Source organism: Musa acuminata, chromosome BXJ3-7 (assembly GCF_036884655.1).
Source record: "Musa acuminata AAA Group cultivar baxijiao chromosome BXJ3-7, Cavendish_Baxijiao_AAA, whole genome shotgun sequence".
Lineage (NCBI taxonomy): Eukaryota > Viridiplantae > Streptophyta > Magnoliopsida > Zingiberales > Musaceae > Musa > Musa acuminata.
Window position 1 is genome coordinate 8,141,168 of NC_088355.1, and position 27,868 is coordinate 8,169,035.

Sequence of the window (27,868 nt, forward strand, 5' to 3'; positions counted from 1 at the left end):
AGCAAAGTAAAGAAGATATCTTTGTTCCACGAGGAGGTTCTCAAAGGATTTAAGATGAAAGATTATAAACTGATCAACACATTGATAGAATGTGTTATCAAAATTTTATAATAAGATAAAATTTTAAGATAGTAGGAAGCTTGAGATATCTAACTTGCACGAGATCAGATATTTTATATAGAATTAGATTAGTAAGCTAATTTATGGAAGATCCAAGAAACACATGAAGATTATAAAAGAATCTTATGCTATATCAAAGATACCATAACTTATGGTCTACTATATTTATTTTCTAATAATTTTTGACTTGTTGACTATTCATATAGTGATTGGGGTGAGCTATAGAAGATCAAAAAAGTATAATCAATTTTATTTTTTTATATGGGCGATATTGTTTTGGTATTCGAAAAAACATTCCATTATGACATTATCTATATGCAAAGCAAAATATATAAGGGCATCATTATGTGTATAGGATGCTATATAACTAAGGAAGCTATCGAATGAAGTTAGTTATCCACAACATCAAGCTACAAAAATAAATATTGATAACAAGTCGATAATTGCATTAGCCAAAAACCTAATCTTCTATAAATGAAGCAAGTATATTGACTTTACCATTTCATTCCAAAACAAATCAAAGAGAAGGAAAGTTTCATTCGACTATATCAAATCCAGTGATAAGTTACGAATATTTATATCAAGCTTCTCAATTCAGAGATAATTTTTAAGATGAAGACATCATACGATAAAAATAAATTAAATTTAAAATAGATGTTAAGAGAATTAAACTCAATTAAAAGAGATAGATCGAAATCTTTCTCATGATTGCATGGGTAAAAATAATTATAATCTTTAAAAATTTAACGAGAATAAAGAGGTACACCATGATAAAAATTATAAAAAAAATTATGAAAATAATAAATCACTAATAAATTAGATAAATTATATACAATAAAAAATATATAAATATAATGAGTCTTATAACTATCATCTATCACCCTCTAAATTGATGAATCTTATCCTGATAAAGTATAGAAAAATAATAATAAATAAATAAAGATTTATGTAAAAAAAATATTAGTTTCCCTCTTCTTTCAAACCTCCTTAATCCTTCTCTCTTACTTTTCCTTTCTCTAACTCATCTTTTCTTCTCCCCATCAGACATCTCTTCTGGCTGAGAAATATGGTGTCAACCACTGGTTTTGGTATTATACCATTGTCGGAGGAATATTGTCAGTCCACCATTGTAAGTTCTGCGAAGAAAAGCTCAAGTTAATTGAATTACTACGGTAACTATGTTCTCTTCTTCCCCTCACTGCACACGAAAGGACAAACAAGCAGTAATCTTCCCTTATCTCCCTCACCTGTGAACCCATCAATTGTGCTTCCACCCGAAGAAGGAAAAGGCACCGTAACTAGAAATAGATGGTGGTGGCTTCATGTCCGCGGCATTTGTCAGGTGGCCGAGGTCAGGTCGCCATTATTACGCGACTCTGTGTCCGTTCTCTCTGATTCCGTGTCCCATATCCAACTCATAAAAGCTGGTCTTTATCCCTGAAAGCGGAAGTCTCCGGTGCAACTTGCAGTTGATGGAGGACACTCCGTGTGCTCAAGCTGCTCGTGAAAGGACCACACCAACATGTGGTGATGGATTCAATGTTAGAATATGTGGCCTTTTATTGAATAAGATATATAATAGAATTGGGTTCCGTTGCGATATTTTAGCCAATAAAGACTAAGTCCACTACGGAACGATTCCTCGGAGATATTCTTGATGGGAGGATATCTTCTGAGATCTCATCTCATCGTAGACCCTCTGCTCTCGCCTATTAAAGGACAGGATCTCTAGGGGTTGTTAAGGGGTGGTTAGTGTGTTAGCGCGTCACACGTATAGACGCATCTCTCCGTTGAGGAATTCAGTTATTCTCCTCGACTCTCTCCCCCAAAACCCTCTCCCCAAATCCATCAATTTGTGTGATCCTGTGAAAGGATAGGAAGAGAGGAGAAAGGGTCTACGCTTCGCACTCCCTGCAGATTCCGCAGCGCGATCGGATTAAAGACGGAGCGCAGCAATCTTGGATCACGGTGCTGAGCAGATCAAACAAGATCTCTGAACGGATGGCATCAAAAGGTACGCATCGTATATTAGATCTATGTATTGAATTTCAAATCCTGGCATATAGGTTAATTCTGCATTATTGATTAAGGGTCTACGCTTCGCACTCCCTGCAGATTCCGCAGCGCGATCGGATTAAAGACGGAGCGCAGCAATCTTGGATCACGGTGCTGAGCAGATCAAACAAGATCTCTGAACGGATGGCATCAAAAGGTACGCATCGTATATTAGATCTATGTATTGAATTTCAAATCCTGGCATATAGGTTAATTCCGCATTATTGATTTAGCATAATTACAGATTTTTATGCTTACATTCAAAGCATCAACTGACAACGCCACCCTTCAAACCATGATCTTCGTTAACTCGCATCAAAAAAATGCCTCCTTTTTACCATATGCTAGCAGCTGGACTGCCTCGGCTGTTCCTTCTCCTTTTCTTTCCTTCTGAGCATCCGTTGATTTTACGGGGAAGAAATGAAATCAAAACAGCAGAAAAAGACGCAAACATAGTCGAGCCCTCGTCAAAGGGATGAAGAAGAGGACCTTTCACATTGACATTTACATATCCTGTGTTCTTTCTCCGATCTTTATGACTGCACAAGACATTGTCATGTTTCTCTTCTCTCTTACTTGTTACTGCATGAAGCAGTAGTAGGTCAGCTTCATCTTCATGCCATGGCACTTACAGAGTTCACAAACGAGAAGAGACCGATTGATTCTTCTGCTATAAAATTACTTCTACGGTACTGTCTCATTCCTGCAGTTATTATCATAGGTCACATTCATGTTGATGCATGGATCCAAACGATGTGCCATGAACCCAACACTATATGTGTTTTTGTGTTTGTGATTGCATCCATGTATGGTCATTGTCGAAAATGACTTACATGTGGCATTAACCGAAGTTAATGAGTGTCAAACATAAATTATCTTATCATCATCATTTATGTATGGTCCTCGAGAGTGTCCTTCGCTGTTATCACACACCAAATAGTAGTGAATGGTGCAGTGCCTCGTTCCTCAGGTAGTACAAAAGGTTAGTGACCATGCAATGCATCAATGATTCATGGAGACGGTGATAGTTGAAATGGTTAAACCTATGTGAGCCTGTTCATGTACTTGAGTAGAATGAAGGTGGTCCTTGCACCCTGCAAGGTTGTAAAGCTGGTTTAACTTGTTCTATCCGCTGTACATGAGATGTACCTTGCAAACAATTTCTTCAGCAGAATCAAGAAAACCGGCAAGCAAAATGGGATCCGACGCTGCAACGTTGGAGAGTGGATACTAACTTGTCACACGCATGCATGCATGTCCCATGTACGTGTTTGCGATACACGTACTCGAAACTATATATGAATACTGACGCACGCAAGCAAGGAAGAAATCCACATGCGAGACATTAAAGCTTCATCAACCTGCACCAAGGAGTTGATGTCTTCTTCCAAAGCAGTGTCATGCTACCTCGAAAACCTAGCTCTCGTCTTCCCTGCATTGCCTGATTTATTTGGAGCTTCAGAGAATGGCCACCGCAGAAAGGAAGACAGGTGAAAGGGACACGACTGCCATTATAAGGAGGGACCAGAGCTTAAAGACTACTCTGCTCTCTCTCCTTTTCTCTTTTATCAAAGAGGGTGGGCAGTCACCCCAACAGATATACATGCTGCCACTGTCTCCTCTGGCCCCTCTCTCTCTCTCTCTCTATCAACTTTCAATTTAAAAGACCTCAAAATTCTCATCCACAAGACCTTGAAATTATTGAGAGAGAGACAGAACATTAGAGTTTGTGGGTGACAAGTCCAAACAAAAGCCCCATGCAGAGAAATCTCAAGGAACTTGTGGTGGACATGCGCCCTCTCTAAATCTATTACTCCAAAGTCCCTACTCAAGCTAATCCACTGCTTCTTCCTCGCTCCTCTCCCTTGTAGAGCAATCTGATGCAGTTAGTGTGCAGTGTTCGGTACGTGAAGTACGTCGACCTGGCTAACTAGCAGCTTTGGTAGAGACAATCGAGTTCCGTGCACATAGATTCCGGAGCTTGGATATGCTTGCAGTCGAGTCTTTAAGAAGTTCCAATGGAGACGATCGGGATGGGACGTTGGGAAACTTCCCCATCTCCGATGACTTCGGCGACGAGGCCTTGCTCGAGGACATCGACTTCGGTGACCTCTTCATGGGAATCGATGACGGAGACGTGCTGCCGGACCTTGAGCTGGATCCAGCAGAGATTTTCGCGGCGTTCTCGGTCGGAGAGGAGGGCTCGGGCAAGGCGACGGCCGTGGAGGAGCCCGAAGGGGCGTTTGGTGGAGATGGCTCGACGCAAGATGTGGTGGTCTTGGAGGCGGAGATCGGGGAGGAGGAGAAGGATGTGAAGAGACAGCGGGAGGAAGTCGTGGGTGCGACGACGACGGAGGACTCAATGGTCATGCCATCTGGGTTGAGATCTGAGTCGCCTGACGGCAATAAAGGTCGTAAGCCGTCGTCTCCGTCGGCTACGAGGGGTTCACAGGGGAAGCGCAAATCAAAAGTAAGTGGTGTTCCAGTTCTTGCTCCTTACGTTGGTGTTTTGTTGTGGGGAGAGAGATGTGCTTCAAGAGCTAATCTTCTTCTCTCTCCTCATGTTGCTGATGGATGTGTGGCAGGTGGACTGGACGCCGGAGCTGCACCGGAGATTCGTGCAGGCGGTGGAGCAGCTGGGGATCGACAAAGCGGTGCCCTCCAGGATTTTAGAGCTCATGGGGATCGATTGCCTCACCCGACACAATATTGCTAGCCATCTACAAGTACTCTTATCTTCTTCTTCTTCTTCTTCTTCTTCTTCTTCTTGCTGCTGTCACCATTTACAGAATCAGATCTCACCATGGTCATGAATAGAGTTGACATCTGAAGATATGAATGCTGAGCATTTTTCTAATTCCATTATATAAATATAAATATATATAATATAATATAATTGATTGATTGAAAACCATGCGAGAACAGTTGCTCTTTCTTTCTGCTATCTCGATTGTACCACCAACAGTACTCACCAATAATATATTTGATGAATACTTTGCATCATGAAACGTGAAAGCTGTTCCTGCAAGCGATGCTTGTACGGATGCCTGTCAGGCATCTACGATGCTTATAACGATAAATTCCAACAAGAAAAGGAGACATGCTTTATCCCTGCATGGGGAAAGACATTAGCTTTGCTTCGCAGTCATGGCGTTCGACGTAAAACCGAGTTGTAAGAAGACTCATGTGGTGCATACGCAGAAGTATCGATCGCACCGGAAGCATTTGCTCGCGAGGGAGGCGGAGGCGGCGAGCTGGACGAGGCGACGGCAGATGTACCCAAAGAAGGACGTCAACCCATGGCTCGCCCCTACTATCGGCTTCCCACCTCCTCCTCCTCCGCCTGCGGTCCGGCCTTTTCGGCCACTGCACGTCTGGGGGCACCCCACCGCAGAAGCGCCACTGGTCCACATGTGGCTACGGCGTCCGGTGCCGCAGCCTCCCTCGCTGCCGTGGGCTCCTCAGCCACCACTTCCGCCACCACCGGATCCCTCCTATTGGCACCACCTCTATCAAAGGGTACGCACGTCTCTCTCCCTGCGTCTGCTGCCTTCATCTACTCCAAATCGCTTCGTCCTTCCCCGTGCAGGGAGGAAGAGAAGGATGGGTTCCACATGCCATGACCCAGGGAACTCCTTGCTTCCCTCAGCCACTGCCGGCGGCGGTAATCTTCGTCCTGCTTTGCTCATCTACTTCAAAGTGTTTGCTGTGCTCACATTGCTGATGGCAGAATCAATGATGCAGAGGTTTCCGGCTCCACCACCTGTTCCGGGCATCGTCCCCCAACCCATGTACAGACCGATTCCTCCTCCCGTGACCGACCACTCCAGCTCGCAGCTTCAACTTGATGCTCATCCTGTAAGCTCCTCTTATTCTTCTGTCGCCTCTTTCTCTCATCTTAACAATCAAGTAGAAACCATATAGTTTTCGACTCTCAAACATCTAAACATTTGAGATAGAAAACCAAACACAATCAGAATAATTCAAAAATATAAAAAGCTTCATTAAAAGAAAAATAATTTAAACTATAACAAATGCATTAAAAGAAATCTGATTACAGTCGCTCAATCACTAACTACTCTTTCGTCTGCTCCTCTCTCAATTTGAGTTAGTACACTCATGAAGGAAGACATATTAGGACTCATTATATCCAGTAACGATTAGGTGTCCTAATCAATTAAACTCTTATCTTAGCACTCCTCCATATTCCACATCTATCTCCAACAACATCTGTAAAGTGGCTAATCATCTTCTCCATTTTGAAGAGTTTTAGCTCAATTCATCACATCATGCCTTCAATTCATTTTACAACCTAATTGTTGATCACCATTATCATTATAAACTCAAATAAAAAGTTATTTCTAAAGAAACAACTTATTTACAAACAAGCATGCCAATATTGTTTTACTATGAAATTTATACAAATGGCATTAGAAAATTAAATGAAAAAGAAATTTCATTTAGCACACATTTCTTTTTCTCAAATGAAAAAAAAAATAAAAAAGAGAGCTATCTTCTCAAAATGATAGCTTGTTCCATATAAACTACTTGTATTTGATGAGAACATCATCTTAAGCCTGAGGATGGAAATGAGTTGCAGACTCTGAACAAGAATACAACTTAGTGTATACCCCTATATATATATATATATAAATCTCGTATTAGCAAGCAAGATTTTGTTCTTAATCATCTTAATGTTCCTGACAACTTGTCTTTCTATCTGTTTGTTGCTTCAGTCAACTGAAAGCATAGATGCAGCTATAGGAGATGTGTTAGCCAAGCCATGGTTGCCATTGCCTCTCGGATTGAAGTCCCCATCAGTAGATGGTGTGTTGGTGGAACTACAAAAGCAAGGGGTACCAAAAGTGCCACCAGCTTGCGGATGATGCTGCTACATCAATCCACCTGAAAGAACAAATTTGCCGACAAGTCATATTCCAGTTTGTATCCTAATAAACTAGTCTTCCTGTTTTCTTCTTCCCCTTACTCTCATGTAAGTCATATGCTTAAGAATGCTATTCTTTTAGGGAGCATCTGAGCTTAACAATTGAAGAGCATGGTGTGCTTCTTCTTTTTGTAGAACATATAATTAATTTTATTTTGCACATATTATGATGCTTTTAGATTTTAGTGGACTGACAAAGTGAGAGAAATAAATGCATTAGGTAGTGTGTGCTAGTTGGGTAAAAGTTAGATTACCTCACTCTTTAAGAGATTTTTCTAAGTGAGAGTAAAACAAGTAGAATCATGTTCTATCCTCTTGAAATTTCAACCTTACTATGAGAGAACAGTTTTATGCATCACTGCACAATTCTAATTGTATAGTGTGACTTGATGATGGATCATGAAACTAATGATCTTTTGTACTTCTAAAGTTGATCAAACCACTTAACATACATAGATAGTTTCAATCTGGCATCTTGTTAAGGAAAATGGAGGCAACTGATCTATGTGTATATACTTGATTCATTCTTTCTGAGGGCTTCTCAAAGTCTGCCACAGATCAAACATTGATGTCACTTCCCAAGAATGTCAGTCACTATGAGGTGCTATTGTTTCTGGATTTCTTTTATTGCAACTTCTCTCTGCATATTTCTGAATTGGTAGTAAAAGTAACAAATGGTGGCATAATAGCATAAGGATTTGTGATGAAAATGCTGAACTTTTTCGAAATGTCTTCTTCTAAATTCTTCTTCTTCGAAACAATAGTTTTGTTTTTTTGTAAATGTATTCAGCTTCTTTGGTATGATAGTGCTCAAGTTTCCCTTTTTTTTTTTTTCTATAACAAGATTAGCTATAAATGCCAGGAAACTTGAGGTTATGAGCTATATGGATTTCCAACTGCAGAAAGTATTTTGGTTCCAATCTGATGTATTTAATGCAAAGAAGTTGTTAGCTATTTTCTGCCTTGATAATGGAGCAGCTTATATTTTCAGACAATTACAAGGACAGATTTGTAATTACATATTGTTTGATTTCTAAAATCTTGGTTCTATATATATGTTAGCCTAAAAGTCCTCTCTCTCTCTCTCTCTATCTCAGAGAGAGAGAGAGAGAGAGAGAGAGAGGATTCCCTGAGCACCATGATCATGAATGATGTTTGAGAACAAGGATGATCAGTGAGGAGATCGAAATTAAAAGTTCATAACTTTGTTCAATGCTCACATTAGCCCTGTTTGACTATTTGCTGATCTATTCTTTGATCCTGAAGCCAGCAATTTATGCCATCAAACAGAAATAGAGCAAGATATAGCTAGTGCACACTTGAAGAATGCAATGTGAAGGGGACTTTGTATTGGCTTTCACAATCATATCATAGAGTTTCTTCAACTTTTTGTCAGGATGAGATTACATACAAGACCAAAGTCATGGTAGGGTGATCTTTAGTTTTACCACTTACTCTAGGATCAAGACAAGTTGTCATTGCTTAAAATCTCTCATTTTTTTGTGTTGAAGTTTGTTTAGATAAAAAAAATTCAATATATGAAATCCATTTTATGAGAGATGTCCATATGAAAGATCTTAATGATAAAAATAATAGTAATAATAATAAATCAGCCATCCATCTTCAGTTTTCATATTTCATACTTTTCTTTCTGATGGTTGTGTGGCATTTCATTTGAAATGTTGAGATTCACTTTTGTGGAGCTCACAAACAAGCTGCCTTTTCATGGGTGGCTGTTTGTCTCACCAATTATATGGTCATGATGGACTGAGGTGCTGCAGCCAATGCCACTGTATGCACTGTGGCAGGAGGAGCAGTGGCAGCATTGGATCAGAGCTGGCATAAATGCTTGTTGCACAGTGCAACACAGCCATGTCAGGTATTGTACATGCAGCATCTATTTGGGCATGCATGCAAAGCCTTGATCTGTGATGATGATGATGACAGAATACTTTCTCACAGACCACCAATCACAACACTTTTGTACAGTGTAATCCTATAATGTAGCTATTGAATATCTTCAATGGCTACACAGTTCATTGATGAATAAATGTTCTCCATAAAAAAATAAAGTTTGTGCTTCTGAGTGATGAACAGAATAAAGTATGCAAAAAGTTACTTGATGCAACCAACCCACATTTAGTTTCAACCCTCTCAGCATGATTACAAAGGCTCTAAATCAGCAGATAATACAGGTATTACAAATATTAGGGAACCAATGAGAACATTAGCAAGCACAGAAATTGAACTATAAAAAGGTTGTGCTTCTTCCATGATACCAAGAATGGCAGGTCGTGATTACTAAATTCTTAAATCAGCAGATGATACAGAAGTTACAAAAACGTTAGAAGAGATACGAGCTGATAGCAGTCTCAAGCCCAGTGGTTGCTCAAACGAAGAGTTGGGCTCATGATATCTGTCATAGAGGGGTCCGATCCGTTCCTGTCACTTGTGCTTGCTGATTTTTGTTGGATCTGCATACTTGTAAAATCTTGGAGCCAATTCTACCAGCCACTTGGGGTTGATGACTGTCGTGATATATAAAGCAGTCTGGCTGCCTTTGGAACAAAGCGCTGCTTGGGTGAGTATATACAAACTGGTTCTCGATTAGGGTCCTGTACTCTTCCTGGGGGTCCATCCTTGCTGCATGGAAGAAGAACCTGGCGGTAATTGCCTTCCGTATCTCTGTAAAGTTCTTTCCAGCGCTAAAGATGTCCAGCTTATGCCTGAAATCAGGGGTTGATGAGGGTTAGATGTTGGATTGAGTGATGGGTTGGACACAACAAAAATTCAGCCTGAATGAAACTGATCATGCAAGACTGGGACAAGACATGAAAATAAAAAGAAATGCAGCATAATTTCAGACTCAGCATTGGCAAGAATTACATGATTTCCCTATATAACTACCAGCAGTTTGATCACAACTATTAGCTAACACTAGCGGTTGATAACTATTTGCATAGACCACTTCAAATTGAACTTAGAGATATCAATGACTTGCTTGAGTGTCATTATATAATTCTCTGCCCTTTCATAAAAATAAGACAACAGAAGTGCAACTTTTCATGAAGATTTGAATTTAAACAGCTACTTGGAACCTGTGGCAGTCAATCCAAGGCAGAATGCAACAAAAGAATCCAAGACAGGATGCCATGTAAAATATTGCAAAGTGCCTTTCAGAAGCTTTTCCGTGCGCACTCAAGTAATTAATTCATAGTAACATGAACAGGTGAGCAATCTGGTACAAAGTTAAGCATCCAACAGGATAGGCAATGACACTGTCAACCCATGCCAACTGGCCTAACATCTTAGACATCTTCATCCAGATATTTTGGCACTTTCCCTTCGATTCTGATTGCCAAAGATCAATTCACTCTTTCAAAGTAGATCAACAGAGTTAGCAGCTAGTCCAAGGAGCCAACAAGAAATCATCATGACATACATTCATCAGTGATTTACCTAAAGTTTTAAACAAGTTTCTCTTTACATTTAAGAAATCAGTCAACTCTTCAAGGTTTGACTGCAGAACGAATCAGATGTTTCTCACGCAACCTCAAATTATTAGTTAACCTAAAACATAGATGCATTAAGGACAGATACATAGGTTTCCTTCTGAAGTTCAAAAGAAAAGGTAGCAATCTTCATAATACACCCAGAACTTGAATAATATCCTGAACCTACAGTAATTGATCTTGCAAAGGAGGACAGAGTTGGTAAAATCAGCATGACTTTTTGCTAAATAAAATAATTCTCATTGCCAAACAAAGCTGTTCTTCACTCTATTACTCGGGTTACTGAATCAGATATGAAAGCATAAAATATATCACTTACCAATATTTCAAAAGAATCATACATAATGAACATCTAAGATTGCCTAACAAAGACTTAGATAAGACATTATCATTTATAATCTTTCAAGAGTATATATCAGTCAGCCACTAACATTCAGACAAAAGAACCTATTCTCCTTTGCAAAAAAAGGTTTTTACTTGATATTTTAGCCAAACTAATAAAAGGAATTACGAACTTGGTCTGAGGGTTCTAGCTGAATGTCTGCATAGTTTTTATGGTCCTTTATGAAATTAAATATTTCTTCAAAACAGTGACATTTGATTCCTTTATTAATCTTTTATTAAGTTAAGCAAGGGCGTGGATAAGAAGTAGAACTTCTCTATGAATGCTGACATTTGAGATTTCCCGTCTTCTCTCTGGGAGAAGCAAATATTGCTGCCAACCATCTCGCAAGTTTTGGAAGGGTGAAAATAATGGTTTGTATGTGGATGAGCAATTTCAGGCTCTTATTTTGGCATTTTGGGAATTTGATAAACTAAGTAAATGATCTATCATTGACATCCTATATAAAGATCTCTTGGATCAATCAATGACCAGAAGATTTATCAGCAATAGTGATTAAAATCTAGCGAATTCTTGCAATAGTTCTGCACTAGGTAATATAACATATTGAACATTTACAAAGTGCATATACATGCAGCAGGGTGCAATATTTCCAGCTATCAAAAGATGTCAATCTGAAACCTATTCGAAGCACTTGATTATACATGCAGATGTAAAATATAAATAACCAACAAACACAGCATGCACAACTTATGCAATGCAACAACTTCATCAAACCAGAGAGAAAACGCATATCTGTAATGTAGACCACAATACAAGAAATGTATGTAAAGGATGCTAGAAGGTACATGCAACTGGAAACAAATAACAGAACTGGAGATAGGCATTTTGTGGAGAACCAACATAAATCCATAAAGCAATCTAATGAGTATATTACAGAAAGGAAATACCATACCTGTCCATGATAGTACGAAGCTGTTTCTTCACATCCTGTGCCCACCTAAGCAAGCATGACTCTTAAAAAGTTCTCAAAGCACCATGGCCCAGAAAAGTTTTTAGCTTTCCACGCCTCATATACAGCAAGTAGTGCTAAATGATCTCCTTCAGGCTGAAAGAACTTTGCTCTTTTCTGATCTGCTTGGGCTTGTTTCTTTCTTGGTCTATAAAAGATGTTCTCAGTCTGAATCATTGCTATAATAGCCAAAATCTCATCAGTGCATCCAAGGTCCACAATAGCCAGAAGCATTTTCGACAATGGTGGGTCCAAAGGGAACTCAGCCATTTTTTTACTCAATTTTGTCAGAAGCCCTCCTCACCCAAAGCTCCAAGACAGTATAGCTGTTCCATAGCAGAAATGAGCGCTTGAGGAGATGGGGGATCCATAAAATCAGAAGACATAAGGTCATTTATTCCCATAGCCCCATGGTAAGAGTTGTGAACCCAAGATTAATCCTCTGGATTTCTGGAATTGTTATTGGAGACATCTCATTGTGACATTTCCCTGGACCAGTATGCCCTGCACAACCTGCTCGCGGCTTCGCTGATGCCTGTGGGAACGGAGTGATAACCAGCGAGTCAAGCCCTAGCTTTGGATTGTTAACATTTTGTTTTACAAAAAACCTGGATCAACAACATAAAAGATCCCATCAATTGTCAAGGAAGCCTCTGCAAATTAGTAGCCACAACCACTTTCCTCTTTACCAGGAGGAGCGAGGTCAAAAATCCTCGACTGCATTTCACTGGGAAGCGCAATGTTTACTGGCAAGATTATTAACTCAGGCACATTCTTCCCTAATCCTTTCATTCTCTCGTATAGAGACTGGCAAGCATGATCAATCTCCTCTTGGCCAGTCAGAAAGAGAAGTATGTCTCCTTCAGGTTCTGTCAAATGGATCTGCTAAAAACAGTGATCAATGCTGCATCCAGGTAATCAGCTTCTGGCTGTTTGGTGTAAAGGGTCTCCACCAGAAAAGTTCTTCCAGGAATAGTGAAAATTTTGCAGTTAAAGAAGTAACCGGAAAATTTATCTGCATCAAGTGTTGCAGAGGTGACAATCAACCGAAGATCCAGCCTACGCTTCATAAGCTGCCAGGAAAGAAGCCAGGCTTATCCTCATTAAGCTCAATCTCGATCTCCTCCTCAGCTCGCCATTAGTGATACATGAGCACATCTCCATCCTCATCAAACATCGGGTAATCCCGGACATCCAAGACCCCAGAAGCAATAAGCTGCTTTGCCTCCCACCTCTCAGGCGCCTCGATGGTCCACCCTCATCCTCCTCGACTATTGTAATCCCCAAAAGGCCCAACCTCCTCATTCGCCCACCATCGCCGCTTGCTAGGTTTACCCTATACGCCCCATCCTCATAGCTCTTCTTCATTGGGAATAGATCCTTTCCAGTCCTCTGATCCACATCCCTCATGGACAAGCTAAGCTTCTGCCCTGACACCGAAATCACCTTCACATAGACTTCTTGATCGCGCTTCACCACATCCTTGGGATTGGCGATTCTCCAACTGGCAACCTGGCGGAGGCTTTCTTCTTGGACTGGGACTGGGGATCGGAGGGAGGAGGCTTGCTGGCCTTGGACCTGAGCGGGAGGATGGCGTGGATGATGGTGAGGAGCGCCGCCGCCGCCGCCGCGGGCGCCACGGAGGGGCAGAAAAGGCAAAGAGTCGGAAGATTTAAGGTCAGGGTTTAGCAGATTGGTGAAAGGGATCGCGGTGGCTAACGGAGCGGCAAACCACGAGATCGGCACGCCAATCTCGAAGCGGCCCAATGTTTGTTGGGCCTTTTTGCAGATAAATCCTTGCCAAGTTTGGAAACGGTGTATTCGCCCTTACAATTTTTCGTATTATATATATAATCACCGAATCTTTAATTCATTTTTTTTATAGAAAATTTAAAATTTCTAAATTAGAGTTTGTTTTTTCCTCCTTAGTGAGTTAATTCATTTTCTCATATAAGAAATATAACCAAAAAAATAAATCGCCAACTGAAATCTAATTCTTGATTTATCCTCCGCGTCATTTCCCACCCCAACGATCGCCCCATGATGATGGAGGAGACTCTCTTCTACCTTTGAGATTTATTTGTCTTCACTGAAATATTATTATCTTTAGCATCAATTAATTCTATCAGGGAAAAAAAAAAAGAACAGTGAAGTTACAAATAGACTAATTAGTAACAGATTATATAAACTGTGACAACACAAATGTGAGTTATGCATCTTAGACATCTCTCAGATAATATAAATACACATCATGCGACTTAGAACAGATAAATTATACATACTAATTGTTGGCCATGCTTGCATGCCTTGTAAAAAACACCAGAGGGACCAGGAATTAACCAGGTGAAAATTAAATATGCATAGTTCGCCGCACTAAGTATATGAAAATTGTGATTAAACACATGCCTAATGCAGTAGTAGAAGCATTAGATAGGAAGCCACAAAGATTATACCTAGATTGAACACTCACAAATTTCAAATATAATGAAATAAAAGTTTCATGATTCTAAAAGTTTCATGAAAAAGCAGCTCTTGTGTATTGAAAACTTGGAACTTCCAAAGTCTGGGTCCAGTAGAACAAAGGGTCAAAAGATAAAAAAAAAAGAACCAAACCATGAATTGGATGGATTGGAATATACATGAAACCTACGGACACACATGGGAGGAGGCAGCACAGACATTATTGTCTTTTTGGCAACAAAAAGGTGCCACAAATTGTCCACTTGTGTACTTGATTCCACGTTTCGGTCATGTTCACAAAAATTAAAAGAGAAAATCAAAGTTGCTAGGAAAGAGCTTATCAGTGACACACCAAAGCTCGTCCAACATCCTCAGCAAAAGAAGTAGAAGAGAGAAAAGATTCAGTTCCTCGGAGATCTAATCTGGCCCGAAAGGTTTGGATATCTGACATCCGCTTCACGAATCTGGTAAAGCGGTTCCAATTATGAGAGTCGAAGAGATTTCTATTCATTCTGACATAGTTAAAAGATAATGAGGCCTCATAAACACCACCGTAGTAAAGCTTGGAGTTCTTTACAACCTGATCCAGAGATGCCTCATCCAACCTAGCAAAAGAGTTTTCACCAGTAAGGGGCAGTTTACACATCCTAGCAGTATATATAAGCTTCCTGAGAAATCCTTCTGGGCTACTCCTTGGATTGCTACTTTCCTCTGAGTCTCGCATATCGAAGCACATACAGCACAGTGTCATTCTGTACCGACTGAACATGCGGGCTATTGGGAGATAGCCATCTCGAATAAGGGTATTGTAATAACCAGCAGTTAGCTCGGATGGATGTGAGTTTGTGCTATAGTGCCAGTGTATGCCAGCAACTTTTGCAGAGATCTGAACACCAGTGCCCAAAAAAATTACATCAGCCACCATGCACAACCTCTCTCCATGAAGAAGAAGCAACCCTGAGTACCATTCAAGAAAAAACTGTCCATAAGGGGTGTTCCAAGAACCATCACTTTTGAAGAAAGCTGTTTCCTCGGGGTTCTGTGGGAAGTTACTCGCACCAATAGGGCCACCATATCCCCACTCATCCATGCCAACTTTTTGAGCACAAGCGTTTAGTGATGCCAGCATATACTAAGGAAGAGACAAGAAACTAAATCATCAAAAACCATATTACTAAGAACACTATGAAACATCAAAAGCCATAGTACTAGTGTTCACAAAAGCTGACTGCTCTCTGACCTTATCATAACACTGAAATTCTCCTAGCTCGGCTGCAGCCCTTGCTCGAATTAACTTCTCAGATGGGCAAGAAGGATACCTAAGTTCACCAGCAGGGCCCATACCAACTTGAATTTCCTGCGAAAATGCAGAATAAGATGAATTGAGTAAATAATCAATGAGAAAAAGTCTAGAAGCAGGCACATAAAAGTCAGTCTTAAAATCTTACCGTTATTACAACTCGTAAGAAGTCCCTGAATGTATCCCTGAAACTCCTCATAAAATCTGAATAAGCCTGGATTGGAGATCGTCCCCTTAGAACAGGAAAAACATCACATCCCAAAGAGATGTACTCCTTATTCCTTCTGCCAAACCTGTCGGCAAAAGCCAAATTTGGCTCCTTGTCCATTTCTTCAAGTACCCATCTCGGGAGAGGTATCCTTTATAAGGGAAGATAATTTTAGTACCCAGAAAGCAAAGCCAAGATTGACAGAACAGATGCCAAAATGCTAAACAATGTATCATTATCATCAGAATCTTTAAACAAAATGCAAATTCACATATCAAACTTCCTTCTGGTTGATGCAGTAAACTCATTTCTATTTTATAGTCAGTCTGCAGCATAGTTAATGCAACTTCAAATAAAACAATTGTTTTAAATATCATCCACTGCTGTTTGCACTTTATACAGTCAATACCATCCTATTAGAAATTCGTAGAATTTTAGGCACATATATGAAATGAGTAAGACATCTATGAAACCTCAAAAACATTTTTTAAACAATCCGCCAATATCAGTGATTTCAATAGGCGCTCGAGCGAGGTGAGGCGAGGCCAGAGCGCCTCGCTTCATTTCCAAGCGACGCGCTTCAAAGAGGCGCCGCTTGGGCGCTCGCCCAAGCCCGAGCGAGCGCCCGGGTTAAACCATGCGACTGAACTAGCATTTTAGATCTGGTTCAGTTTCCGGTGCTTTAGTTGGTTCAATCGAACCAACTAAAGCACCGATATCAACCTTCCTCTTGTGACTTCCCAACCCTAACCCTGCTCGCCGCTCCCGCTCTTGCTGCTACCGCTATCGCTGCCACTGTCGCCGCTCCCGCTGCTGCTGCTCACTGCTACCGCTGCTGCTGCTCATTGCTACTGCAACTGCTGCCACTGTCGTTGCTCGCCGCTCCCGCTCTTGCAGCCACTGTCATCGCTCGCCGCTCCCAGTGCTCGCTGCTACCACTGTCACTGCTCTCAGTCAGCAGTCTCGATCTTTCTCTTACTCACACTCTTCTCACTTCGTATACTGTTAATAGTATATTAACAGTATACTAATAACTATATACTAGTAATAGTATTCTTATTTATTAGATTAATAATATATTATTTTTATTTTAATACTGTTAATTTTTATTTATTTGAATTTATTGTTATTGTTTTGAATTTTGAGACTTTTTGTTAATGTGATATTGTAACTTTACAAGATTTTCTTAATTTAATATCATATTTTTATTTAAATAATTATATTTATTAATTATATTGTATATTTTTATAGCGTCTCGCTTCGCTCGAGCGAACGCCTAGCATCTCGGGCGTTTTTGGACCTTGGTGCCAAAATCACTGCCCAATATTAACAGCCATGATGTAGCCTGACAGGATAATCGACCAATTAACATGATAGACCCAAACCGCATGCTCCAAAATGCTTAAGCCTATTTACATTAGATCCCATTACTTCCAACGTGAGACTATGTCACAATCTTTCACCAACAAAAGTTTGACGACTTCACCAAAGCTTAAAATCCAACTCGTAACCGAGAACCATGCATGATAGATAACAAGCGAAACCCAATCCAATGATAACTCACACCATGGACCCAAACATTGATAGTTCCGGTACCGGCACAGTACACTTCTTGTCCATGCCAATGTATCAACACATGATATGTCGGCAGGTACCATGGTAACAAGAAGGGGTGGAGGGGTGGGGAGATGGGAGGAGAGGGGAGGGGAGGGGGAGAAGGAGAAGAAGAAGAGGAGGAGGAAGAAGAAGATGAGGAGGAACCACAATGGAGGAGAGAATGAAGGGGAGTGCAATGCTGGGCATGGGCCAATGCTGACGATAAGCCCGGGCTTACAAGGCAGTATGCCTGGTTCATAGGGCTAACAGGGTAGAAAGCCCAGTACTGCACTTGGACCGACCAAAAAGGGGTGACTTGTGCCCCAGTCAACACCTGGATTAGTGCCTGCTTAAACAAAACTGCATTTATTATTTTTCACCTAACCTTACAAGGAAATCAATCCATTAACTTAATAGGCCTAAAACCAAGTGACCCAATACACTTAAACCCAAGCTATTTTCTTTATAGAATGCAATGCCAACAAAAGATCATCTCTTTCACCCAAAATTCAGCAAAAAAACCTCATTGAAAGTGGTTTCACAAAGTTATAACACACTGCACTGTCTTTTGTCTCAGTCAAACAAAACTTTAGTCCAAGTTTTCAGCTAAGCTAGCCTATTTGTTCTTTATTAACTTGTTAAACACCAAACAATCTTTGAAGCCTAGTGGGTCCCAATATCAATACATGGATAATGTCAGTCAATCCATCATCTTATTTCAAATGATGAGAAACTCATGCTGTAAGAATACTTAAGAATGATAATAAATACACAGTGCTTTTACACTTACTAAGCTGACACTACTGAAGTTTTTCTCATATAAATGTAAAACTGCATTTGCAAAGCATTTACTGTTTGTACTAGAATAAATTTTCAAGAAAAAATAATTCCAAATATTAGGACTGGATTGCACCGAGACTGCAGCTTAAAGCTATCAACGTATCGGACTCAATGTTTCCAAAATTGTACCGGATTTTATTTTCGGTATATGATTGGTTTCAGCTTATTCAACAACCAAATGATCGTTAATTTTCTAAAACGGATTTCTTGCCACTGTTCTTCATACAAGTAGCATAAATTTAAATTTCTTGATTATCTAGTCTAGTGCCTTACTAAGATACATAGTAAAGAATTGAATTCCTTGCTTTAAGGTTATAAGAAAAGACAAAGGAAATCTTGTTCTCTTTTTGGTAGATTATGCATGCATCATATGCAACATATGCATGCATGAGCGATGACAAGATAATTTGTCCGCATGCAAATTAAGTATGAGTTTATTTTTCAAGAAAGTTACAGCAGCTGCTTCTCTAATCTAACCATGACATTACAATTACATCATAAATGGATGTGGATGTGGATGTGCATACTTGTATCAAGTATAGTAACTAGGAAATGAGCCATTAATGCTACAGCATTTTAAGAAATGTAAAATAGGTTTTCACCATTGATTTAAGCATGTCAGTTAGCTTAAAGCGCCTGAAAGAAACCCAGATATGCTGAACGCGAAAAACCACACAACACTCTTATCTGAAAGCACATTAGAGGACACTAGGTTTTGAAATGCAAGAATTGTAGAGTAAGATGCAAAAAGGAAATCAAGAATTCCAGAGAGTAGGATCGGAGATAGACCAGCCAGGGTCGCCGGGGCCCGTCCCCCACTGGTGAAAAGCCATGATCGCTCGCACCTTGAGGCCGCAGCGCTGCGCCAACATGACCAAATCCATGTACCCGCCCCAGTCGTACACCCCGGGCGCCTCCCTCTCCACGATCCCCCACCAGCACTCCACCGCGATCCCCTCCACGCCGGCCGCCGAAAGCGCCATGAAGGACGCCCTCATCGCCTTCTTGCGCGCCATCTGCCCCGATGGCCCCACGGCGTCGGGCGGGAGCGTGACGAACACCCGCGCGCCCTGACCGGATCGCGGCGGCGGGGGGAGGGCGGGGTGGAGCTCGCCGCCGCTTCCGGAGGAGGAGGACGACGAGCCCTCGAGAGACCCGTTGGCGCCGGAGGAGGGCTTGGAGAAGTGGAGGCGGGAAGAGACGGCAAGGCGGAGGGGGGAGAGGAGGCGGTGGCCGGAAAACAGGCAGAGGGGCGGCGGAGAGGCGACGTAGGAGGGGGCGGGGCGGCGGCGGCCGGGGGATGCCGCGACGGCGAAGATCGACGGCGGCGGTGGAGCCGGGATCACCGTCATTCGAGCGGGTTCTTGAGTCGCTGGGGAGGGGTCTTGGGAGGACAAGTAATTTGGTGAGGTTTGTTTTGGCCTCTTCTTGAGCTTCGTCTCCTTTTTAATGGAGGCCAATTTATTGGGCCTTTTTATTTTTATTTTTATTTTATTTTTTCCCGAAACAGAAAAAGGCTTTCTATTAACTCAGAAGACGACGACAGCATTTAGCATTTCTACCATCTCCTTTGTTGAGCCTGTCGTCCTCGTGCCATGTTTCACAAAACTAAAATCGAAAACCCAATCTGTTTTCTAGTAGACTTACAACACCCTTAGTAACACCTCCTCATCTCCTGTGTAGAAGCTTGCAGCAAAAACAAAGAACGTGCAGTGTTGTAGCATGAGTTTTTCAAAACACATTCCAGTCGATGCGAGAAGCGTCAGAATTGGCATGGCATGGCATGGCATGGCATGGCATGAAAGGAAATACTTATAAGTCGACTTCCTAGTTGGTTGCCTTTTTAATGTTAGGTGTCTAAATTCGTTTATTGACATTGGGAAAATTTATAGTAACTATGGGAATATAGTTGGAGGTGACCAAGTATAAAAACCTTTTAAAAGTGATGAATGCAAGTATTAATTATAATATATGAGCTTGGGTTGACAACCTGACTCTAAGGGTAATTTAAAGAATCAATCTTTTATCATCTCTCAGAGAATGCTTAGCAAATAAAAGAGTATGTTGTCCCAGACGACATCATTTGTGAAGTAAATATAACTATATATTTAGAAGGATTTGAGCTTCTTTCTTCGTATAACTTAATGTTGGCATTCGAAACGTCTAAGGGATCGATTCCTCCATAATACTTCTAATAAAGGGAGACTATAAGTAAGGATTGATCCCCGGTTACTTTCCTTATCTAATCTCATTTTTAATATATTTTAATTACTAATCTATCTTATAAAATTGAAGACGAATATCTAGAGGGAGTTGATTGAGCAACCAAGGCCCTTTGTCCCTTAGGCTTTTGGAGAGGATGGTTGATAGGGATAATATTAATACCCTTGAGCTCTCTCCTGGATTAACAAATAATAAAGGCACGTAAATCGGTGATCATTAATGATAGCATACCTCAACTTTCCTGAATGATAAGGATGATAATATTGATACTTTATAGCTCTCTCCATTAGGTGGACTAATAAACAATAAAGATATAAAACCAGCGAACATTAATAACAAAAAGCCTCAACTTGATACCTCTTGGTTGAGATCTCGAGCTATGCTACTATATTAATGACTGACAGTAACCTGTCCTCATTAATGCATTTGTCGTTTAGAGTAAGGGGAGTCTTGGCTAATAAATGACTAGATTACTCGGCTCTTAAGTATAAAAGTCATGCCCTAAATGAAGTTGAGGAAGTAGGCAAATACTCTCTCTTCTCTCTCATTTACATAGCTCATAATATTGTCTTTATCCACCTCTCTCTTACGTTGACTTAAGCAGTGGAGAAGTCAAGCCGAGAAGCCCCTTATATAGACCTATTGTGTAGGACTACCGATGGCTAAAAGACAACCCTATCGCTATGAGATGACCCTATAGCAGGGAAGACCCCCGTTCCTCGACCCAACCTCTTCGTTCTAAAGTTAGATCACCCCCGATGAACTATCATCTAATGGACCTATCTCGTCGGTCCGTTACATCAGCACTCAACATCAGTAAGGATGAGACACTACGGTGAGCTTACACCTTCGACAATGAACCAACTGGACTGACTCACTAGTTAATGGTATTTATGGCCCTTTTATCACTTCGAACTATTGGAGAGAATGGTGATGTGGCCCGTGAGGTAGGTTTTGAGGAGAGTTATTTTCTTGTGATAAATCAATAGGGGAGATATCTTATAATAAATATTTGGCTAAAGGAACTTTATTATTAGTTTAATTTATTTTTCCTAATAACATGCAACTCCGTTGTAGTCTAGTTGGTTAGGATACTCGGCTCTCACCCGAGAGACCCGGGTTCGAGTCCCGGCAACGGAATTAGTTTTTATTTCGAAATAAATTTTGTTCCAGTTTTGGTGCCGATGATTCTTTCCTTTATAATCCACCTAATTTACTTATTAGTTTAATATATTTTTCTTAACAATATGTAATTCCGTTGTAGTCTAGTTGGTTAGGATACTCGGCTCTCACCCGAGAGACCCGGGTTCGAGTCCCGGCAACGGAATTTATTATTACTTCGAGATAATTTTGTTCCTGTTTTGGCGCGGATTCTTCTTTCCTTTATAAGCCACCTAGTTGCCATATTCCCTCTCGTCAGTCGAATCAAATTAGGGTTCTTTTCTTCTTTAATTCTCCTTCCTCCTCTCGTCCTCCTCCTCCTCATCCAACAGCAGCAGTAACCACCAACACCGATGTGTGATAAGAGAACACCATGGCTGTGCTCGATTCCTCCGACATCAAGGATTTCGTCCACGAAGGCTCATACTCTGATCCCACCCCCTTCCCATTATCACTATCTCCCCCACGCCTTATGATTGCTTCTTCTCCTTTCTCGCCTTGCAGGGCTCTGTTTCTTGGATGTTGTTCGATCCGCCTGACTCGCGACCGAGCCGCCTCGGCTCCCTATTGGTACCATCTCCTTCCGGTCCCTCCCGTCTATGTATCGATATATAGTTCTCATGTTGGTTTTCGATTTGCTTCTGCGAACGAGATTGTTTGATGCCATCTTTCAGATCCTCATGGACCGCAACTCTTTTGAACTGACCATAGACAATTATCATCTTATTTTTAGTGTTTCCTTTGCAATAGTGATGATTGTATGAGATTTTAATATATTTTATTTAGTAGGTGAAATTAGTAAAGGATGGGGGCACAAAAAAAAAAACCCTTCTCCCTAATTTGCATAAATATATCAATGTGGGAGGTACTTAATGGAATGAATTTATGATAAAAAAGAATTTGGTCTCCTTTTTTATCTTTTGTTATGCAGTTGTTTTGAAATATTTGGTTGTATAACTCTTTCTTCTTACAATACCTTCTTACGTTTTAAGTTTCTCTTCTTATGTTACCTTCTTACGTTATATTTTATAATAATTCTTGGAATATAGTTGGAGATGATCGAGTATAAAAACTTTAAAAGTTGAAGGTGATCAATACAAGCATTAATTATAACATATGAGTTTGGATTAGTAATTGGTTTTACTTTATTATTGAATTATTTTATATAACGGACTCTTCGAAGGGAGATTATAGATTTCTTTGGTACTTTATAACTAATAAAGTTGATTTCTTGATAAGCTGACTAAAAGAAGAGATCGACTCTTGGGCCAATTTAGAGAACCATTCTCTCGTAGAGTTGTTGAGAATGTGTAACGTATAAAAGACATTTATAAAGTAAATATGACTATATTTAGAAGGATTGAAGCTTCTTTCGTATAACTTCAATGTTGGCATTCGAAATGTCTAAAGGATCGATTTCTCCATAATACTTCTAACAAAGGGGGACTATAAGTAAGGATATGACTACTTTCCTTATCTGATCTCATTTTTAAAATCCTTTAATTACTGATCTATCTTATAAAATTAAAGATAAATTCGATTGATCGAGCAACCAAGACCCTTTGTCCCTTGGGTTTTTGAGAGGATGGTTGATGGGTATAATATTAGTCCCTTCAACTCCCTCCACTAAGTGGATTAACAAACAATAAAGGTATGGAACCAATGATCATTAATGACAGCATACCTCAATTTTTCTTAATGATAAGAATAATATTGGTACTCTCCAGCTCCCTCTTCTATGTGAACTAATAAACAATAAAGACATGGGAACCCGCGAACATTAATAACAATAAGTCTCAACTTCCCTAAACATCTCTTGGCTAACATATCAAGCTATGCCTCTACATTAATAACTGATAGCAAGTTACCCTCATTAATGTCTCTATCATTTAGAGTACGAGAGACTTTAGCTAATACATGACCAGATCATACGCCCAAGTATAAAAGTCACGCCCTAAGTTAAGCTGAAAAAATAGGTAAATACTCTCTCTACTCTCGACTCTCTTATTTACATAGTTCATATTATTGTCTTCCTCCCTCTCCGTAATGCGCTAACTAAGCATCGGAGGGGTTGAGCCGGAAAGCTCTTGACGTAGACTTGTTATGCAGGACTATCGATGGCTAAGAGATGATCTTGTCACCATGAGATGACCCCGCAACAAGGGAGACCCTTGTTCCTCGATTCAATCTTTTTATTTTAAAGTCATATTACCCCCGATAAAACATCCCCCCAGTGGACCTCTCTTGTCGATCTGCCACGTGAACACCTAAGATGCGAGGAGGAGACATTAGGATGAGAATTTACTGGTTGACGGAATTTGTTGCCCTTTATCCATTGAGAATTTACTTATTAATTTAAGATATTGTCAACCAAATGTATCTCCGTTGTAGTCTAGTTGGTTAGGATACTCGGCTCTCACCCGAGAGACCCGGGTTCGAGTCCCGGCAACGGAATTTATTATTACTTCGAGATAATTTTGTTCCTGTTTTAGCGCGGATACTTCTTTCCTTTATAATCCACCTAGTTGCCATATTCCCTCTCGTCAGTCGAATCAAATTAGGGTTCTTTTCTTATTTAATTCTCCTTCCTCCTCTCGTCCTCCTCCTCCTCCAACAGCAGCAGTCCCTGATAGGGACAAAAATGGCAATGTGACACGCCATCCCCTGAGTAACACACTGCCCGAGGCTCGCCATACCCTGCAGCAGCTCGGCCTCTCCACCGTAACAGTAACCACCACCACCTCCTCGACACCGATGATCCCACCCCCTTCCCATCATCACTATCTCCCCCACGCCTTATGATTGCTTCTTCTCCTTTCTCCCCTTGCAGGGCTCTGTTTCTTGGATGTTGTTCGATCCGCCTACCTCGCGACCGAGCCGCCTCGGCTCCCTATTGGTACCATCTCCTTCCGATCCCTCCCGTCTATGTACCGATATATAGTTCTCATGTTGGTTTTCGATTTGCTCCTGCGAACGAGATTGTTTGATGCCATCTTTCATATCCTCATGGACCGCAACTCTCTTGAACTGACCATAGACAGTTATCATCTTAATTTTAGTGTTTCCTTTGCAATAGTGATGCCTGTATGTTATTCTTGATGTTATGTAGCTGCGCAGTGCTGCTATGCTAGATTCTCCTTGATGAAATCGGACAAGCCTCGAAGGCCATCTAGTGGATTTGGGAAGCTTGTTCTTGTTAAAAAGGTGAAATGTTCTCTCCCAGTTTCTTTGTGGATTAGCATCATGCTAGATTTTGCAACTCGTTGTCTTTTTTAGGCATGTTCACCATTTAATCTTGCATTAGGTGGAGAGGGGACTGTAAGGGATTCGTGCTATTTGTTTGACTCTTCTGGTGAGAAACACTTCTCTATTTGCAGATACTGGTTTTATTGCTGCATGCCACTTTGTGGAATTATGGGCTGCTTCTGAGTTCAATAGTAAGAGTAAAGAGCATAGATAAGTAAGAAGAATTATTCATCTTCTCCTTTAGCGTAATTATAACATAAGATTCCCAGAAACATACCAGGGAAACACTAGCACCTCAAGAATCTTTTTTATTAGGATGAACAATGGCCTACACCTAACAGGACACCAAATTTTTAGTACATTCTATTCCCTCATAGAATAAACTGTTTTCTTTGTTTAATGATTTTTCTAATAGGAAAACAAGCTCGTCTAGATTGGAAAACCCTTTCTTGAACATTTTTGAACATGCAAATGAATTAGGGAGTTGGATACAGACCATATGATTCTCAATGAAATGACAGCCCAAAGATGTAGCAATCATTAAGGTGGAGTTGGTTCAGGTTATAAGTAATTATCTATTTGAAGTATTTATAAATTTTAACAGCAAAAGAAAGAGTAAATTAAATGGTTTGATAATAGTAATAGTAATATAAATTGTTTAAAGCTGTCAATATGACAGTGCCCTAATCCTGTTTGTAGCCTCTAGAATATGGTTATGGCTGAAAACTAGTATAATGATATCCTTGTGGACATTGTTTGGTCAGTAGAATATCTCTTTTTGTTGAGATTATTAAGCAAAATAAAATACTTTGGGCAGTCTGAGAACTAGAGGGGGGAAGGAGGCAACAAATACTATCAGAAAGAGGAGTCACTTAGAAATTTGGTTTCAAAAAATTCTTAGTTGACTTATATAAATACACTATTCTATGCGAAAATTTGTTTTTGATAAATTCTTAATTGACTTATTTAAACACACTATTATATCTCCTGTGGTTTAATCTTATTTTTGGACAAAGCTGATGAAGCATATTCAAGAAGACAATCTTGTCCCCCAAAACCTAATGCTTTTTGTGGGTTTTTGTTTGTTTTATTGGCATTTGTATATCTTTAGACAAAGCTGATAGAGCATCTGGTTTCCCCCCCTAAAACTACATATTTTTCCTGGTATTTTGTTTGTTCTATTGGAATTCTTGATATCAGACATGAGGGTAATGCTTTCGTTTGGGTTAACAATGCCCGCGTGCTGTGGTGGCCACCACCTGCTATGATGTTTGTTGCAATCTGGAATTTTGATTTTTTGCTTTCAAATTATTCTTTTTGATAAAGCAGATGTTTGATTGCTAAGATTAATAGGTGGAATTTACTCCTGCATGTTCATTTTATTTTCTATTGTGGCTACACTTAATTGTTTATGAATGGAAATTCCTTTTTATCTTTTTTGATAATTAGACATTCATGCTCAATCTAAGGCATATATTATATTAAAAAGAGTTTTAAAAAATCATTTGTCATGCTCAATCAGCATCTTACATACAAATGTTAGCATCTCATTCTTAAAATTCAATAATAAAATTTTACCCTTAGAATTCAATAATAGAATTTAATAAAATTTAGTACTCGGTTCCATGGTAGAACCATTGACTCCACAACCATTAAATAATAATGTATTCTCTTATTATTTATCCTAGCCAACTAGTCTCCTTCTAATACCAAATTTTGAAAGCATAAATCTAAATGAATAAAAGCCATGTACACGATCACCTTATTGTGTTAGACAATCAAAGGGGAAAATATTCAAAATAACACAAAATACCAGTATGCCATATTTTATATTATTTGACATTATCACTTCTCAAGACATTACTGTTAATCCACGCGCTCTACAAATTTATATACTTCTTTTACTGGGCTAATTTGTAGAGCCATATATATATATATATATATATATATATATATATATATATATATATATATATATATAACGTCTCCGGGTAGCCGCCCTCGACCGCAGCCCCGGGCGTCAACGATCGCGCGATTAGCTTTCACCTGCATCTCCAGCGCCGCCACGTAGTCTGCGGCCTCCTTCAGGAGGCTAGACGCCGAAGAGCCCTAGCATAGCCTTCACCTGCATCTCCAGCGCCGCCACGTAGTCCGCCGACTCCTTCAGGAGGCTTGACGTCGACACCTTCCGGCACCCAGGCACCAGCCAGCGGAGCGTCCGCAGGTTGTCCCTCACTCTCTTCCCCTCCGGCCGAGGCGCCGCTACCATCCGTGGCCTCCCTCGGCGGACCAAAACACTGCCGCGGGCCTTGAGGAGGAGATTGCCGCCGCGGCGGCCGAACAGAATGGCGCGGCTCCAGCGGGACCGGCCACGGGCGATGAGGGCGAGGGCGGAGTCCGCTGCCTCCTTTACTGCGCGGGGGCCGGATGCGCTCCCTCCGCGGGCGCGGCAGAGGGCCTCGAGGAGCCGGCGGCGGTAGGCTCGCTCTCGAGCGCCGGTCCGCCACTTGTTCTCCGATGTCGAGCCTTGCGGGTTTCGCTTCGATATCAAGGCGGCGGTGATCATTGTGCGACGGCGGGTGCGAGGAGAAATGGATAGAAATGGAGTTCGTTAAGGAAGAGATGAGGTTTGGGGATGGATTTATTCAAATAAAGCAGTATTTACTTCTTTAATTAATTCAGTGAAGGTATCAATTTTATCATCTCTGGTGGGGTCCAAAGTTGATAGAAATGAACAGTTCCAGTTTAGGTGACACGTCACTGGTAATTACGCTCAACAGGTCATTGTCGAAGCATATTCTTAATTGATGGCGATGTGATTCGTGTTTCTGTGGTTCTAAGAACGAG

General features: G+C 40.5%; 3 protein-coding genes, 3 non-coding genes and 1 pseudogene across 8 annotated transcripts; 4 read left to right on the forward strand and 3 right to left on the reverse strand.

Moving 5' to 3' along the window:
* The first annotated feature begins 3,946 nt into the window (after window positions 1-3,946).
* LOC135643013 (probable transcription factor GLK1) lies at window positions 3,947-8,172 on the forward strand. 3 transcript variants are annotated; one of them, XR_010498120.1, is made up of 7 exons: window positions 3,947-4,645; window positions 4,761-4,901; window positions 5,377-5,694; window positions 5,765-5,839; window positions 5,920-6,033; window positions 6,912-7,119; window positions 7,577-8,172. XR_010498120.1 is itself a non-coding variant. In XM_065159509.1 (6 exons), the coding sequence occupies exons 1-6, from the start codon at window positions 4,163-4,165 to the stop codon at window positions 7,059-7,061; spliced, it is 1,281 nt and encodes a 426-aa protein (XP_065015581.1). In that variant the 5' UTR covers window positions 3,948-4,162; the 3' UTR covers window positions 7,062-7,282. The 3 variants fall into 3 exon arrangements, 1 of the variants encoding a protein (XP_065015581.1); XR_010498121.1 differs by having other exon boundaries at window positions 7,581-8,172; XM_065159509.1 differs by lacking the exon at window positions 7,577-8,172 and having other exon boundaries at window positions 3,948-4,645; window positions 6,912-7,282.
* A 1,044-nt stretch (window positions 8,173-9,216) lies between these two features.
* On the reverse strand, window positions 9,217-13,729 carry LOC103991815 (probable pre-mRNA-splicing factor ATP-dependent RNA helicase DEAH5; annotated as a pseudogene).
* A 771-nt stretch (window positions 13,730-14,500) lies between these two features.
* On the reverse strand, window positions 14,501-19,825 carry LOC103991375 (beta-amylase 3, chloroplastic). Its single transcript, XM_009410812.3, has 4 exons — window positions 19,181-19,825; window positions 15,896-16,106; window positions 15,688-15,804; window positions 14,501-15,579 (listed from the first exon to the last, which is right to left on the reverse strand). Exons 1-4 carry the CDS (start codon window positions 19,741-19,743, stop codon window positions 14,788-14,790), a joined length of 1,683 nt encoding a protein of 560 aa, XP_009409087.2. The 5' UTR covers window positions 19,744-19,825; the 3' UTR covers window positions 14,501-14,787.
* A 1,856-nt stretch (window positions 19,826-21,681) lies between these two features.
* On the forward strand, window positions 21,682-21,754 carry TRNAE-CUC (transfer RNA glutamic acid (anticodon CUC)). The gene has a single exon. It is a non-coding gene; the product is annotated as a tRNA-Glu (tRNA).
* A 114-nt stretch (window positions 21,755-21,868) lies between these two features.
* Window positions 21,869-21,941, forward strand: TRNAE-CUC (transfer RNA glutamic acid (anticodon CUC)). The gene has a single exon. It is a non-coding gene; the product is annotated as a tRNA-Glu (tRNA).
* A 2,215-nt stretch (window positions 21,942-24,156) lies between these two features.
* Window positions 24,157-24,229, forward strand: TRNAE-CUC (transfer RNA glutamic acid (anticodon CUC)). The gene has a single exon. It is a non-coding gene; the product is annotated as a tRNA-Glu (tRNA).
* Window positions 24,230-26,821: 2,592 nt separating this feature from the next.
* On the reverse strand, window positions 26,822-27,691 carry LOC103991376 (transcription factor bHLH149-like). The gene has a single exon (XM_009410813.3). The coding sequence runs from the start codon at window positions 27,585-27,587 to the stop codon at window positions 27,114-27,116; it is 474 nt and encodes a 157-aa protein (XP_009409088.2). The 5' UTR covers window positions 27,588-27,691; the 3' UTR covers window positions 26,822-27,113.
* Window positions 27,692-27,868: the final 177 nt, after the last annotated feature.

Excerpts from the sequence above, each read along its gene's own strand:
- LOC135643013 (XM_065159509.1), top strand. The coding sequence starts at position 4,163 with ATGCTTGCAGTCGAGTCTTTAAGAAGTTCCAATGGAGACGATCGGGAT. Across the intron at positions 5,840-5,919 it reads CTCAGCCACTGCCGGCGGCG|AGGTTTCCGGCTCCACCACC; the intron begins GTAATCTTCGTC and ends TCAATGATGCAG. Across the intron at positions 6,034-6,911 it reads TTCAACTTGATGCTCATCCT|TCAACTGAAAGCATAGATGC; the intron begins GTAAGCTCCTCT and ends TTGTTGCTTCAG.
- LOC103991375 (XM_009410812.3), bottom strand. The coding sequence starts at position 19,743 with ATGACGGTGATCCCGGCTCCACCGCCGCCGTCGATCTTCGCCGTCGCG. Across the intron at positions 15,805-15,895 it reads TCTTACGAGTTGTAATAACG|GAAATTCAAGTTGGTATGGG; the intron begins GTAAGATTTTAA and ends GCATTTTCGCAG. Across the intron at positions 15,580-15,687 it reads AATTTCAGTGTTATGATAAG|TATATGCTGGCATCACTAAA; the intron begins GTCAGAGAGCAG and ends TCTCTTCCTTAG.
- LOC103991376 (XM_009410813.3), bottom strand. The coding sequence starts at position 27,587 with ATGATCACCGCCGCCTTGATATCGAAGCGAAACCCGCAAGGCTCGACA.